This window comes from Mycena indigotica, assembly GCF_014461135.1.
Source record: "Mycena indigotica strain 171206Taipei chromosome Unknown Mind.scaff0011, whole genome shotgun sequence".
In the NCBI taxonomy this organism is placed as follows: Eukaryota; Fungi; Basidiomycota; class Agaricomycetes; order Agaricales; family Mycenaceae; genus Mycena; species Mycena indigotica.
The window spans coordinates 687,339-704,190 of record NW_023503010.1 but is presented as its reverse complement, the minus strand read 5'-3'; the positions used below and the strand labels follow the sequence as shown (position 1 = coordinate 704,190).

At 49.6% G+C, this 16,852-nt stretch overlaps 3 protein-coding genes across 3 annotated transcripts; 2 read left to right on the top strand and 1 right to left on the bottom strand.

Annotated features, from left to right (window-relative positions):
- Positions 1-7,382: 7,382 nt before the first annotated feature.
- MIND_01158900 (uncharacterized protein) lies at positions 7,383-8,736 on the top strand (the record flags this gene model as incomplete). Its single annotated transcript, XM_037368112.1, has 2 exons — positions 7,383-8,538; positions 8,593-8,736. Exons 1-2 carry the CDS (start codon positions 7,942-7,944, stop codon positions 8,734-8,736), a joined length of 741 nt encoding a protein of 246 aa, XP_037215038.1. The 5' UTR covers positions 7,383-7,941.
- Positions 8,737-12,228: 3,492 nt separating this feature from the next.
- Positions 12,229-12,630, bottom strand: MIND_01158800 (uncharacterized protein; the record flags this gene model as incomplete). The annotated part of the gene is made up of 4 exons (XM_037368111.1): positions 12,229-12,324; positions 12,376-12,480; positions 12,533-12,560; positions 12,614-12,630. 4 exons carry the CDS (start codon positions 12,628-12,630, stop codon positions 12,229-12,231), a joined length of 246 nt encoding a protein of 81 aa, XP_037215037.1.
- Positions 12,631-15,330: 2,700 nt separating this feature from the next.
- MIND_01158700 (uncharacterized protein) lies at positions 15,331-16,268 on the top strand (the record flags this gene model as incomplete). Its single annotated transcript, XM_037368110.1, has 2 exons — positions 15,331-15,470; positions 15,524-16,268. The coding sequence occupies exons 1-2, from the start codon at positions 15,343-15,345 to the stop codon at positions 16,266-16,268; spliced, it is 873 nt and encodes a 290-aa protein (XP_037215036.1). The 5' UTR covers positions 15,331-15,342.
- Between the last annotated feature and the right edge of the window lie 584 nt (positions 16,269-16,852).

The following is a 16,852-nucleotide window of genomic DNA, read 5'->3' as shown; positions in this document are numbered from 1 at the left end:
ATACATTGGAGAAATTGTAAGAGATATTGTATGTATATCAGTGACTTGAGGGTCAACCCTCAAGTTAACCCTCAAGTCAACCCCAAGGGTCTGACCTCCGGGTAGACCCTACAAGTTCAGTCTCCAGTTACATATTCAAACACATAATTAGTGTCAATAGGATAACAACTTTGTAATGACTTTACACAAACTTTCTAATAAATGTTACCAGATTGTAGGAACCCTTAATACATGTTACTATTCAGTTTAGACTTATGTTTCAAAGTCAATGGTTGAGTCAGAAAATGCAAATTACTGACCCAACCCTGAGTTTTCAAAACAGTGGTAGGGCCATATCTCAATGAGTTCTTATCCGTTCTCAACATGTTATATATGAGCAGGAAGGTATTCAATAGGCCTACAAACTGGTATTCAACATAAAGTTCATTGCATACAAAATCACAGACTTTATTAAAAAATATATTTTGACTATTAGATTGTTAACCCAATTACTTAATGGTTTCTAGACTGTTCATTAAAAGTTAGATATAGTCAGAAAGGTATTTCAAAGTTCTACAAACTTGATTTCAACCCTGATATGGTTGATTACAAAACCACAGACTTTCACTACAAGTCAAGGTTTATTGAATTAACTTCAAAATTCAAAGTCAACCAAATGACTCCATATTGTATATGGTAGTAGAGCTTCATTGATTGAGTAAGTATTCAGTTCAAACTTATTCAAAATTTATAATCATTGACTCACAGAAGGTGAAATACTCACAAAATATCAACTTTGTTACTTTAGGGCTAGCCTGGCTCAAATAGTATTAGCACTAAATCCCTCTTCCCGTTTACTGCTTACCACTTGTAGGGTCTTACCACTTGTAGGATGGAGCACAGGTATAGCTCTGACTCTGACTCTGACCCAGACCCTGACCCTGACCCAGACCCTGACTGTTACAGATAAAGGGCTGCTGGGTCTGAGTCTTGAAAGGCAGACCCTGACCTTAACAAACCCTGCCCCTTCTGGGTATAGGTCCAACCAGGTCTAGGTTGACCTACAGGTCACAGATATGGAAGCAGAAAACATGTTTAGAACAATAATTTATATGTTTTGCTATATTATCTTGTGCCAGATATAGTATATGTAGCATATCTCTCAAAATCTAGAGTATGATCAATACAGTTCACTAATTATGATATGTTAAGTCACATAAGTGACTTGATTTTTCAAAAAAACAATTATAAAAATGAGATTCAGATAGTCAATTGTTAAATTACAACTGCCTATTGCCCCTTTCTAGTTGATCTTGAAAGGGTCCATGTTTGGCCAGGTTCAGAAGTTGGTGAGGTAGAGCATGGGTCAGGGTCTCAGGGTCAGGATCAGGGTATACTAACCCTGACCCTGATTTGTATATCCTGCCCCTGACTCTGATCATGACAAGCCCTACCTGACTTGTACTCTACCCTCATCTTGTATACATAGATATGCATATGACGAATGAGGTAAGTATATACCTCTCTCAGTTCCTTTGTGCATTCTAACATGAAACCCTGCCACTTCAACCCCCCACTCATGCTGTCTAGGGAAGAGTAAAATGTGGACAATGAAGAGGACCAGGATGGAACACAAGAAGGCTCATAAATACTAATTGTATTATATAACAATGATGATTTGAACTTTTTGAATTGTATCAAATATGATATGAGTGTTAACCTGGTCAACCTTACCCAGTAGGGTCAGGGTTAAGTAGGGTTAGTGTCACAGATAAGACCTGGCCTGTTCTCTCAGGCACTAGTATCAGTCTACCAAGGGCCCATAACACACAGGATGTGATGACAGGAACAGACACCCCAGTAGAGGGAAATGCACATATAGGAAGCACATGACCAGGAAAGATGTGTTGGGCCTGACGCTAAGCCCAACTTGCAGCACGGAGGAACAGGAAGGAGTGCTAGGATGTTAGGAGCAGTGTCTGGCCTACAAGGGATGTGCAATCATCTTTGCAGCCAGAGACAGGGATATAGGAGGAGCAGGAGAGGCCAAGAGCAGGCCCTTTTGGTTTCGATCTACCCTGCTTGCGGGCCCGACGATTTGTCTGTTCTGTTCCGGGCACGCACTCATAGGAGAAGACCTTGCACGGCCTGACCTGAAGCCTGATACTGACCTTGACCCTGACTGTCAGGGTTCAGGTTGGGCTGTGCAAGACTCCTCTTGAGAAACAAGTGCCTGGAACAGAATAGATGAATTGTCAGGCCCACAAGTACGGTGGGCAGGTTCAAATCAAACCAAAAGGGCCAATTTAAGTAGGTGTCAGTGTCAGGGTCAGGTCATGTCGACAAGGCCCAATGAGTCGGTGTCAACTTGGTGATGCCTCCTTGCATAGGGTGAGGTAGTATAATAGGTGATCTAAGCAATGGAGTATGGTGTATACTATCACACCTTATATATGTGGCCCTGCTGAGGTAAGACTTCTGGCCCTGAAGGCATAGCACAAGATTCGGGGGTCTCGGGGGAGGAACCGGGCCCACATGTGTTGTGATGGTGTCAGTCAGGACCAGGTTCATCAGGTTGGCGTTGCTCAGTGCTCGAGCGCTCGCTGCCCAGCTTCAGCAACCCGTATCGACGTGGCTCGGACGGCATCATCCTCAGTTGGTGGCCACCAACCACGACGAGCCGCAGGCGCAGGCGCCACAGATAATGATGATAGCAAAATGTCGCCTGTGAATCAGAGTGCCTAGCCCTGTAGTGCTGTCACACTGCTATAACTTGTTGCGGCGCTGAATTATTATTGAATGATATGTAAACAAAGAAAGAACAAAGAAAACTTGGCTCCCATTGGGACCGCCGTTGGGTCTGCTATGTGGTCCGTCTTACAAACTGTCATTGAGACTGTCATCTGCCAGCCGCCGGTGTCATTGCACCCTGTGTCATCCTTGTTCTAATCTTCTGCTTACCTTGTTCTACTTTATTTCCTTTTTGCTTCTTCTTACACTTTGATGTATTATCTCATACTTTAGTCTAGAAATTAACATTGCTGGTCTCTATCTCCCAGTGTTGTCTCAACTCTGCTCTCATCTCTCCTGTGGTCGACTGGAAGCCTTAGCTGCCCAAAATTCCTTCCATAGTGTTTCACCCTGACAGCCCAGGCTCTTGTCTCTTATGTTCACTCCTTGTCCTAGTCACTTCCTACTTGCTCTCTGGCCTCAAACCTCAGGTTCCCCTGGTATGGGGCAATGGGAGGGTGCGGGCCCGATGAGTCGTTGGCACCTCCTTGCATAGAGAAAGATAGTTCTTCAGACAATCTAAGTGATAGAGTACATGGTACGCTATTGCACATTATATACACGGGCCCGCAAAGGGGTGATTAGACACCCTGGCCTCTCCTGCTCCTCCTCACCCCCCGTTCCTGGCTGCAGAGGGGACAATCGTACATCCCTTGCGGGCCAGGCGCTACTTCTACATAACCTCCTAGCACTCCCCCCCAGTCCCCTGGTATTGGGTTGGGCTCGGCAACGGCTCGACATGTTGTTCTTGGTCACGTGCTTCCCACATGTGCGTTCCTCCAACCAAAATCGCACTTCCGCCGCCATGTCACATCCCAAAATGGAGATGTGGGAAACGGCAGAGAAGGCGCCGTCGGCCGGCAGTCTTGACCTTCCGCTCACCCTAACCGCCAGGGGCTCGACGACGATGACGGTCGCACCCCGTCTCCTTGCACCCTGCTACCATGTTCTCCTTCCGCCTCGACCTTCCCAAGGCTGCGACCGCTGCCACACCTCAGCCCCGCCCAGCCGAAATCTCATTCCGCGTCTTCGAAAGCCCTCATACTCCTCCACCACTGCAGGGAACACTGGCCTACCACCTCGCCAACAAGAATTTCGACCTTCGATGGAGCAGTATTCAAGAATTTGAGTCGTGGTTGGTTCGAGAGGAGGAGGAGAAGGGGTGTGAGCTGCGGAAGGTGAAAGAGTACAAGCCAAGAAGAAACGAGAACCGCGAGAATGGGACTCGACATCGCTATGTTTGCTCGCGCTGGCACTGGCGGCCTCAAGAAGTATGTCAAGCTGCTTCCGCTACGCCGACGCAAGATACAAAACAAGCGAACCAACTGTCCTTGTCGACTGCTCGTCAAGACGTACCCTGGCAGCCCCATCGTCCTTGCCACATACCACTCTCAACACAACCACGTTCTAGGCGACGATAACCTCAAGTTCACTCGTATTTCACGGACTACGCGGGAACATATCGCTGGACTTCTTCGGGGAGCAGCAGCGACGTCAATAGTGCGTTAACCTTCTGTTCATCAAGTTTATCTCACTTTACGCAGCTTTCCAACCTTCATGGTCTTCCTGAACCTAGCATCAAGAACCTCAAAGCTGCCATCGCACCCAGCAACACTGCTCCAGTCCGCAACACCCTTGTCGAAGCCCGACATCCGCCGGATTGAGAAATCACTTGAAGCTGAGAAGATTCGTATGCACCGCGATGATGGACGGTCAACACGTATCTGGGTGGATAACCTGCGTGAAGTCGACTGCATTCTTGGCTTCAAAGCGAAATGCGACCCACCGCCGCCAAACTCGGGTCTGGCAAGTGACCTCTTCTTCCTGGCAATTCAGACGCCTTGGCAAAGAGAAATGTACTCAAGCATGGCGAAGGCATCCTTTGCATCGATGCAACGCACAATATCACGATTTACGAGAACCTCCTACTTACGACACTGGTCGTCCGCGATAAGTGGGCCCATGGTCAGTACACCGCTTCTATCTTCGTAATGGTGTCGGATGCTGAGTTGCTCAAGGAATACCAGTTGCTTGGATGCTACACTCGGACGGCACTCAGGTTACGATCGAGTACTTCCTCAAGCTGCATCTTCAACGCAACGCAACCATACCGCGATACCTCATGACAGACTTTGACTGGGCAGAAGTCAACGCATCAAATCGAAGTTTTCAAGACTGCATTTGTCTTACTCTGCTGGTGGCATGTTCTGCGTGCATGGAAGAAGCACCTCAACGCCGACTTACATCCAGACTTGTGGAACCTGCTGCAGCGATGGATCCGCGTCACCGACCAGAGCCAGTTTGATGCAATGTGGACTCAAATCAAGCTCATTGGCCCTCGTGGATTCGTCGAGTACATGGCCGAGTATTACATGAAGCCCGACGTCGTCAAAATGTGGTCAGCGGTATATCGCACGCAGCGGTCAGTTTTCGAGCGATGTGATACCAACATGCTCATCGAGGCGTGCGTGTCCATTCCTCGAAACTGATATCAATTGACTGGTTTCGCAGGTCATCTTGATGATATTCTTCGTGCTACCGATGATAGTGATGTGCTGCCGACTTCTCAAAGTGTTCACCCACGGACGAAGCAATGGAACAAGACAAAACTGCTTATGCAACCAGGGCATGCCCAACCAAAACCACCCAGACAACCGCCGTCTCTCGTTCTCCCGACAGTTAAGAATAAGTCGAAAGCGAAAAGGAAGGCCGACACCGCCAACCCTTCGACAACGACACCACGGAAGCAAGCCCGACTTGATGTAAACTCGGTATCGACTGCTTCACTACCCCCTCCAGACCTACCTACCTACGCCAATTACCCTCCATACTTTGCTATACCTCCTAAATATCCACCGCATGTATTGCACGCTAGGAAATGACACTTCTATGGATACTGGTTTGTACTTCGTCGTTCAGTGACTTCAGTATTGAGAGGGGTGCCGATTATTGCCGCACTGCTGACGCGCTCGATCCGAGCTTCAATAGTTCCCACACTCCTTTTTGAGATGTGACCTGGCGGCGGAATTTTCACAAGTTCCTCCAACTGGGGCACCTGTTCCCCGTTGTCACGTGCTGTATGTTGCAGGCTCATGATGGCCCGACACCAGTGCCGGAGCGGACAGGCCAGGTCTTATCTGTGACAGTCAGGGTCAGGGTCTGGGTCTGGGTCAGAGTCAGAGTCAGAGTCAGAGTCAGAGTCAGGGTCTGAGTCAAGTTAAGCAGACTCAGAGCTATACCTGTGCTCCATCCTACAAGTGGTAAGACCCTACAAGTGGTAAGCAGTAAACGGGAAGAGGGATTTAGTGCTAATACTATTTGAGCCAGGCTAGCCCTAAAGTAACAAAGTTGATATTTTGTGAGTATTTCACCTTCTGTGAGTCAATGATTATAAATTTTGAATAAGTTTGAACTGAATACTTACTCAATCAATGAAGCTCTACTACCATATACAATATGGAGTCATTTGGTTGACTTTGAATTTTGAAGTTAATTCAATAAACCTTGACTTGTAGTGAAAGTCTGTGGTTTTGTAATCAACCATATCAGGGTTGAAATCAAGTTTGTAGAACTTTGAAATACCTTTCTGACTATATCTAACTTTTAATGAACAGTCTAGAAACCATTAAGTAATTGGGTTAACAATCTAATAGTCAAAATATATTTTTTAATAAAGTCTGTGATTTTGTATGCAATGAACTTTATGTTGAATACCAGTTTGTAGGCCTATTGAATACCTTCCTGCTCATATATAACATGTTGAGAACGGATAAGAACTCATTGAGATATGGCCCTACCACTGTTTTGAAAACTCAGGGTTGGGTCAGTAATTTGCATTTTCTGACTCAACCATTGACTTTGAAACATAAGTCTAAACTGAATAGTAACATGTATTAAGGGTTCCTACAATCTGGTAACATTTATTAGAAAGTTTGTGTAAAGTCATTACAAAGTTGTTATCCTATTGACACTAATTATGTGTTTGAATATGTAGCTGGAGACTGAACTTGTAGGGTCTACCCGGAGGTCAGACCCTTGGGGTTGACTTGAGGGTTAACTTGAGGGTTGACCCTCAAGTCACTGATATACATACAATATCTCTTACAATTTCTCCAATGTATATACTGACAGTTTTAATCACAATTTCTGACATGAATAAATTTGAGATTTCAACAATGATTTCATTGTACTGTAAACCTACAGTTTCAGCAGTGGAGAAATGCAAATAGAAACAAAGAGAATCTATGTGCATTTCTCCACTGCTGATTTCCTTTGTATCATCCATGCTGAAACTGTCAGTGAAATCCTTTATTTCACTGACAGTTTCGCCACATTTGATGCGCGTGATATCATGACCAAATATATGCATGCAGATATGAACCATTTCAGGCACAGTTTCAGTGCCATAGATACTTTTCACTTCAGACTTGCTAAAACTAGTATATATTTGACCAAAATCAATCTCAGTTTCCAAAAAGTATATTCTGGGCAAATCTACACAGGTTGATTTGGTTCTAGATTCTACCAGAATCTAGAACAGTTTCTACTTCAAGGGATATTTTACCAAATCCGGTGTGAAGGTTTCTTGCACGTGTATCCAGTTATCTTCTCCGATGACAATTTCGCGATACAGAAACGGCTTCAACCTGGCCTATTAGTGAGTGGCAAGGAAAACTCGCAATTGCACACCATTGATAAACACGCCGCGAGACAAGTAGAAGTCGCGCAACGTGTTTCCAGTCGATCTCAGCAGCGGTCTCGAATATCTCCCGCTCGAGATCGAGAGGAAACACTGGCGACATGACGGAAAGAATCAAAGGGCGGAATTAGATCCCGCCATCAGCGCATCACGTGAAATCTGCCGCATGTTGATGCGGTAGCTGTCGACGCCCCAATCTTCCCCCGCTGTCAGGACTGCCCCACTCTTTTTCCCTCCCTCCGTCATCGTCCTTCTGGACCCCGCATTGTCCCGGGCCTGGTGCTCGTCCGTCTCCGTCCGCTCCAACACGAACTTCCCTACAAAGCGCAGCCTCCACAGAATCAGCGACCCTTTTCCAGCTTAGCACAATAACGTCAATCTCGGTATAAAGGCCGCGACGTGCGTCCACATACTCGCTATTGTTCTCCCCCCTTCTTAACTCGCTCCCCCTGCCTCTAGCTAAACCCGCAGACATGACCGAATACGACTACTCCCCCGAAGGCTACCGCCAGTTCCAGCGCACGCAGGAGAGGATATCGAATTGGGCAGACGACACAGCGCAGCAGGCGCACAAATACAAGAATCCTTTCTTGCCACGCTCTGACGCTGACTTCCGCGGCAACGAGTTCTACGGGAAAGGCTCCGGTTCTGGCTCGAAATCGGGGTCGGCATCGAGCAGTCGCAGACACACGCCTTCCGGGCACCACCACCATTCCTCCCGCTCAAAGCCAACCCGGTCATACTCTCAGGGAGTGGTAGCACAGCCAACCGCGCGGGCACCAGCCCGCTCGAATACCATCGCTGTCAGTCCTCACGACTCCATCTCCCAAATCGGGACTCGCCAGCGCGCCCGCTCCCATTCGCCATCTCGCCATCGTAGCAGCAGCGGAAAGCACCACCGTTCTGGCACAACAACCTATGTTATCAACCCCCAGCCTCAATATGGGTACACTGGTGCTCCCTATGTCCAGTCTCCGGGTGGTTATTACGCAGCGCCTCAGCCTCAGCCCCAAGCACAACCCCAACCGGCTGCCTATGTCGTTTATCCGCGCGGCAAGGTGCAGATTGTGGTACGCCATCTTCTCATAGCCCCGTTATTTCCTTCCGTTGATGACCTCTCCCAGTATCCAGAGCCACAACAGTATACGTCCTACCCCCCAGCGGCACACCCTTCGCAGGAGCATCACAGTGGCTTTTTCTCCAAGATCTTCAACCGCAGTGGCAGCGGGAGTCGTCGCAGCCGCAGCCTGAGCCGGTCGCGCAGATAGCTTGGGGGGGTGGATTGTTGTCGTCGAATGCTGTTCCTGTCATTCCGACGAATGTCCTTGATAGCGGATTAGATGCAGATGGGCAGAAAACATTTAGAGCATCTGGCATGGTGATTGGACTGTTCCCTTTGGTGTTTCGGTTTTTGTTATTTTTGGACTTTTGGCATTGGATTCGGATAGCATATATTCACATACCCGCACAAGTTTTAACCTACATCCACCATACCTACATACTCGTAGAGCACCCACAAATTGGAATTCAATATAGATTTTTTCCTGGTCGCTTTCTTTTGTGTGGTCCTGTTTGACGAGTTGTGAATCATTCCTCAGTGTCAGATCGTCGACTGAGGAGATGGATAGCGATGATAAATGGCATATGATAAGAACGACGTCGCGATTCCCGGCGAGTAGTGGCGGTATGCATCATGTACTGACTCGTAGACCCAATATCAATCGCGCAAATCAGCTTGGTGAAAAGTTTCAAGCGCCGCCAAATCGCATTGCCGATAGCCGGCGGCTTTGGAACCAAATACTGCCAAAGCTTGATGGTGTAACGTGTGTGACGTGCGCGTGTGTGACGTGCGCGTTACACCACTTCTTGTCAACAACCACGTTACAACCTGGTCGGATGCAAGTAGGATGCTGGCGGCGACGGATATGGTTGAGCTGAAGCTACTGACCTGCGAATGACCTTGCATGATCCTGCCTTCGCATCTCACTCTTACTAGTCCCATGCGACAACTTGAAATCCCGGCGATTCTCTCGAATTAATCTATCCCTTGCCGGGGCTTTGCTTGGATATACCATGATATTCAAAGCCCTCGGTGGACGGTGCTTATCTCGCACACTCAGCGCACACCTCAGGCTCAGCAAAAACAACCAGGATGGGATAAGTTAGTTAGGACTTCGATCTCACTCAAGGTCGTCTTAATTAGCTAATGATTACAAAAGGCAGGAGTCAAACGTCATATTTCGCTCATCAATCGAGTATCAGGACTGCGACAAAATGAGTACTTGACTATAAGCGGCACTGTGTCTCCAGATATTAATTCCCTTCAGTATGATGATGACGGTTCTCCTCCGGTGCTAGTACGAGTGGCAATACCAATGAAATACTCTGGATTCAAACAATTTATCCGGCCTTCAAAGTATGCGGCAAACAGAGTGGTCATCGTAGGGGCCAGTTGTCCATCGCATGTGTTTTGGGGGCCGGCGCCATTCGGTGTGTGTCCCCCCTCTAGAGCGGTTCTGGATTCGGAGTAAGGTACATTCATCTTCCTTACACAGACCAATCTTGATCTTTCCGCGCAGAAATCCACTTGTGTGGCGCGTTGCGCGCGTCCGAAACCACCACAGAGGCGCCAGCTAGTACCATGCGACAACTCCGGCGAACCCACTAGCAGCGTCTGCTGGCTTTTGCACCCCAGATTTTCTTCGCGGTCCATTTTTGGTCCTTTCTAGTTCACAGCGCCGACAGTGTGCGTGCCCTGGGCCTCAGGCTCCCCGTCGTTCTCCACTGTCTTGGGAATTCACTAGCAGCGTCACAGGGACTGGGCATGCTATCGCCTGCATACACGAAGACGCTTCGACTTCTCGGAATCAGAAACCGAGTCTTCAATCCTGACTTGACGTACAGTACTACTAAGTAAAGCATATATTCCGACAACTGGCAAATGTGTCGGCCATCTCCAATGCGCCTCGAGGCTCAGGCTGCCGTCCTCGCTACACGCCCGTCGGGCGTGGTCCCCCCAGTCAAGGCTCACCCGTCACATCCGTCATCAAGTTTCGCATCGCATCGGGAATAATCGGTGCTAGGGAGGCCGTAATCCTTCTCGGCGTCCCACGGTGAGGCTCCTGCATTGCGCGTGGGTCTATCCTTTATTTGGCGATGATTGAGCTTGTTCTGACAGTCGCCTCAGAGGATATCACCCATGCTGTTATCCACTCAGTATTCAAGAATCATGATCTGTACCGTCCACCCGATGGGGGCGTTGGGGAGGCGTCGACGGCGCCGCTTGTGTGAAGACAGTCACCGTGCAGGCGGTCATGGAGACGTCTCTGCAGCCCAAAATAGCGCGATAACCGTCGAGCGTGGGTGGCGGTGGAAAATCCGTCTTCGAAAATTCCGACGAAGCGCGTAAGCTTTTTAGGGTCGTGCAAGTGTGCGTGTTCTTTGAATGTCCGTGAACCATAATAGAATTTTCCGTCGCCCAAAGGATGGCCCCACTGATGGGGGGGAATACGGCGATCGCCAAACGCAAACGCACGATCAAAACTTTCACGTCTATGTGCTCAGGGTGCAGGTCACGGGGCACGTATGGTCGACGTTCCAGGATCGGCGCGGCCCTCGAATAGGAAGGAAGAGCTTGTGTGGGATCTGGTCTTGATTCCTGCCAATTGGACGAAGCTCAGTTGTACCTTAGTGTGGATCACGACTGGGGACTCGGAAATATCCGAGGCGAATTACTGGCAATTGCACCGTGCGGCGCAGCGGACCGGTCTACTGTAATCGTTGGCCAATTAACTGACTTTTCCGCATCAGTTATCACCTGCGGCGCCGTGCTCCAGCCCACGCACAGGCATACTAGTAGCGAGACTCGGACTCGGAAGCGCACATCTCCAGCTCCTGGTTCAGACTCCGCGAGGGGCGCTAGAACTAGCCAAGGCGGAACAGAAGCGAGGCTAACCAGTTCCCGGCGTTCTAACTCAGACGCCCACAGCCAGCACACTCAGGCGGTTGCGGTTAGGCCCTCCGACCTTCATTCAGTCACTCAGTTACCTAGTAATGGTGTTGTTCCACGATCAAGGCGCCCGAACGGTCGGTGAAATCCGGCGCCGTGCGATGTAATAGTGGCCCGAGTCCGGCTGGAGTTTCCTTCGAGGCTCTTCTCTGCTTCTGCTTCTGCGCCCGAGCCCAATATCAACTTGAATGAATGAATCTCAGGCTGCGCCGTGACACTATAACAACTCGAGAACAAAGTCCATCCATTTAGCATATATGATGTCCAGAGTCGGCAGCCCGCAAGACCATTCGCAAGCCCAAAGAATCATTCTTCATGATCAGCACGTTCGTTGTTGATTACATAGTACCAGCGAGAAAACCAGTCTCGGGATGTTATCACCGAAGAAGCACGACCGAGGGGGCGGTTCTTCATTGAAATGCGACTCGGTCCTCGAGACTTGGTGATGGAAAGAAGATGCCAATGTCGGGTCAGGCGATGGGGCCAGGGAGATGGGGATAAGTAGATAATTAGATCCCGCGTAAGATAAGGTGATAACAGACCATACTAACGCCAACACACTGCATAAGCATAGAAGCGCGGTTGCACTATCATGTCAGGATCAACGAACATACGATAGGTACGGAGGCTCGAGCCGGAAGGAGAGGGGCGTCGCACGATCGTGCCAGTCCACCCGGTACCGGTACGAAGATAAGCTATAGGATGACCCGGTTCCAGACGTGAAGCTGAGTTGCAGGGCAGCAAGACATCTTCATCGGCCTCGAGCTGCGCGCTCCTGGGCTGCCTTGCATGCCCAACAGTAATCATCAACAGCATCTACATCGCGTTGAATCTCGGTTCCAAAATTCTGACGACAGATAATGAGTCGTGAAAGGGGGAACCAAAGCCGTGGCCGTACTCTAGCGCATGTTGTAGCCCGACAGCCTCGAGGGTGGTAGACCGAACGCTCGCAGCGTGTGGTGTTGCAGTCAACGATAGCGACAACGAGATGTCGTTGAAAATGCTTGGGGTATTGTTAGCCTTGGCGCAACCGACCCAAGCTCGCACAAACGTACCCCACATCGCGTCCAGCGAGTGCCTTCACTATGGGGCAGAAGCGTCAAAGAGGAAATGGCGGTTGAGCAGATGATACATACGCTAATTGTTGACACATGATTGGATGCACTGAGTAGAACTCGTCGAAAGGGAGGGTTGTGGGGGAAAGAGGTGGAATCAAATGGGCCAGGATCTTGGGTATTTATTTGCCAGGATGTAGGTCCAGCAGAGACGTCAAAGAAACGAGATGCGATCGCGACGATGCCGGAATCACGGAAGCCGTCTGACCGCGCCGGTGTTTCGCAGAAGAAGCCATTGCCAAGGGCATAAACAACGGTGTCGTCATCTGTCACCACATGTTGCACGTTCCGTTTGTGGTTCCTGGCTGGGCCATATGACTCAACCGCACGAGCCGCACAAAGAAGTTCACCCACATTTGTTTCAAGCGCGCTGCGCAATCATCCAAGGACGACGTTCTCTGAATGTGCCGATGATGAGAAGAACAAATCATATCGTATTGTCACCTGGAGACTGTGCTGCTTATCCGTTATCGGCGAGGTCGACTTAAGTTCCGGGATCTTGACATGAGAAATACCAGAAAATCTCCGAGGGCACCTCGATCTCACGGCCATCAATTCTGCATAACTTGAAAGACACAATGCATTCGATGACCCTCGGACCTGGCCGACCTCGCGTTCAATTCACACAACTAGCACAGAAAGAAAACTATATAGCATTCAGCGGCGTTAAATTGAGGAATGAATATCTGACCGCGGTCAGCTGGACTGTCCACGAGGGCGAATTTGTTCGTCCGATATTTTGGGCGGCACTGACAAGCACGGATTCCGGAAGCGGGCCGTACCAGCCGGCATTCAGCGGCAAGAGGACACGTTGCAACGGCGAGGGCGTAGATGTTAGTTTGGTAAAGGCACAAAGCAGGAACGCAGCTTTCGCACCCCCTCTTCCTTTCACTCATACATGCGGCTTGTTTCACACCCAGTCATGCCTGCCGACCCACAGGACGCTTGTGTCAAAACAGTCAAGAAAGACGCTATCAATGGGAGTGCTGGGGGAATGGGAATGTGAGATGTCTGACAGTTGCCATGAAGAGAGTCCGCCGTACCAGATGCTGCAGCGTGTTTGTCTAGATTCCCAGAGCTCCACAGTTCACGCGGTCAGTGCATTGTCTTCAAAACTCGTGATTGCTGGATGCAGGATAGCAATTCGGAGGTACGGGCCTCGGCAAATAGTATGACAGCACATAACAGACCTGATCAGCCGTTCTTTATTTCCGGACCGGCGACCAAGCAGACGACAAAGGAAAGAGCTCGAGCTAGGACCTGCATGAAGCGTGACAATTTCGATGTGAACAAGCGCGGAGATAGATGAATGGAGCGCGGGAGCCGGGGGTCGGAAGCCTGAATGCCCGCAGCAGGCTGAAAACCACTCGGTTCTTTCATTTCACGCCTGACTTCTCCTGGGTATACAAGAGGAAACTACCAGGAGAAGGATGTGCTGCCGGACGGCATTCTGAACGCGAAGTCAAGCATAGACTTGCAGCTTCTGCAACGTCAGTCGTCGGATGAGCGAAAACACACACACAAGACTCTGCGTTCGCTCCATTAAACCCATTGTCCTTTCCTCTACCGCCCTTCCATCAAGATTCCGGCAGCCATGTCGAGCATTTTGCGCAAGGTGAAGCGCGTGGTTGCCCTGGGTTGTTTTCCCAAGCGCCCGACCTCTGTAGGCCAACGATCCGCCGTAGCGACAACAGAGAGGAATTTTGGGTTGGCGACGGGTCAGCGGGAAGTAGGATATCATTGTGTGAGCGCATGTTTGTTATTTCCCTGTAGAAACGCCGCACCATCTGCTGAGAATTATGGGTAGGATCGAATGTTTGTGGAAGGGAAGAAGAACAAGAAGGAGTGGATGACGTTGATGTCACGGTGGTGACGGTGTCACGAATAGCTGGGACTCCATATCTTAAAGGGTTTTCTGGGACGTGTGGCAGTTCTAAGGATTAGCGGCCGGCCGGCGCCTAATTAGGAAGTTGTTGATGGTCATGTGACAAGCACAATGGCGGACTGAGCTGAACTCTGCCACAGAGTCTTCAATATTAATCATTGGGATAGGATAGGAAGCTCTCAACAAAAATAAAGAGTGGATAGAGTTAGAGCAATATTCCAGGAGTTACACCAAGTCCTAAGTACTACTACATAGTAAACAATGAGTGAACTTTCTATATTTTCAAGTGTCTAACCACTGGCCAGCGTTGGCCGTGCAACCAGATTAGACAATGACATAGGTGGCATGGTTGCCATTGCTGATAGGCACAGGGACCAGGGTGGGGAGGGGCAACAGATCTGCTGGTGTGCTCAAGCAGCCAAGGTGGTGGTAGGCCCGAAGCAGTCGGCTAATAACTACTGGAGTCACACTGATGCATATCCGGCCGCTATTGTTCTCCTAAATGGGCGCTGTCGGCCCGTTAATGCTTAGAACAGCCATTGAACCGTCTCTGACTGGCGATAAGTACCATCGAATAAATGTGACGTGGGATTTTGACTTGGCAACTTCCTATTTGATGCGCCTACTGATGCGACATTTTGGTGTGCTTGATGCGCCAGTTCTTGGCCACAAGTCACCCTATCAAAGCAGATCAAATCTTGTTGTGGAAGCTTGCCAGGCCCAACCAGCTGCAGAAGGTCATAATCTTAATGACAAACGGCGGCGCGCCTGTCCGTTCAGCCTGACGGAAAGGTGACGGCATCTGCGACGGTTAAATGTCCTCCGCCAGATGTCTGCACTCAATCGCCACTTCTCACCTACCGCCATGTCCTGCCACTGCATTAACCCGCGACTTCCCCCAGATTTAGAACGCTATATCTTCGAAGAGACGGCGGGGCAGCGTCCTAGAGATGTTCCGAATCTACTACTCGTTGCTCGGAGGGTTCAATATTGGTATTTCTTTAAAGTTGCCCAACCAATCCGCACGGCTTATCAAGTGTGTGCAGGTTAGAGCCTATCTTGTACCGCGATTTCCGCCTGGGGGACTCCCAGAAACTCGACTCCCTGCTCTGTCTCGCGTCCTCGAAATCCCACACTTTTCTTCCTCGCTCTATTCGCAGTCTGGTGTTTTGGGGAGAGTACCCTCTGCGTCATGAGCATTACGACACGCTTAAACGATGCACGGGGATCACCCATCTCGTCATCAGCTCCACGCAGTCAGTCCCGGATGTGCTTCCGTCTCTTGCCAACATGCGACTCCGACGCTTGGCAGTGTATCCTCAAGGGCTAATGCCCACCCTTGGCGCGATCGACGGCGCAAATCCCGTCTTCAAACAACTGACCCATTTCGAGATTTTCAACGGTCCACGGTCCGGCACCGACGACTATGCGTTGATCGCATTCATCACCGCACTTCCGTCGTTGACGCACCTCGCGCTGAACGGTCCTCCCAAGGCTGGGGCCCCAGCCATCCGCCGACTCTTGGCCGAGTGCAAGAACCTGCGTTGTCTTGTGATTCTCAGCAACGAGAAATGGATGCAGTCGAAGTTGACGACGGGCGACTATCATGATATCAATGATCTACGATTCGTTGTTACTGGTTTCCGACGATGGGACGAAGTGATCTGCAATGGTTATTGGGCCATTGCAGAAGACACTGTGGAGCAGAGGCGACGGGGAGTAATGGTGAATCTCACTGGCAGCGACGCCTATCCACTGGACGATCGAGTTGCTTCGCCTGTTGTTGGTTGACTACTAGTAGATTTTTCTTGTTGGTATTATCGGTACTCGTATAATCCAAGGTATAATATATATTATGAGCATTTTGGAGTTGGAATGTAAGTCGTACAGGAGCTGTAGCAGAGAGGTGAGGATGTGTGATCGTGATGTGACGATGAGCGTGACCGATCGTGATACCTTGGCCCCGCTTGGAGTCTTTTCGTCGCCATGCACAAGGATGCGTGCATGGAGGATTAGCGCCTAACAGTCGTAGAAGCATGTAAGAAGTTCTGCTGCCCTGTCAAATATTAAAAAGGTGAAAATAAGCAGAGCAATGCAAGCGCGTCTGAGGAGGAGGGCAACGGGAGTCCAGGACTCTGGGCGGGCTGATGTGCGAACGAGAGCGACGGACGCAATAAGCACGACGGAGAAACGTTGCGTAAACGAGATGGCAGGGATAGAGGGAGGGTCAGGTGCAGCAAAATGGACGCATTGGGAATTGAACCCAACACCTCTCGCAAATGGAATGCCTGGTCATTTGATAAACCAAGCTTCTGCTAAGCGAGCGTGATAACCAACTACACCATGCGCCGTTGGAGACGCTCAATATTTGTGCA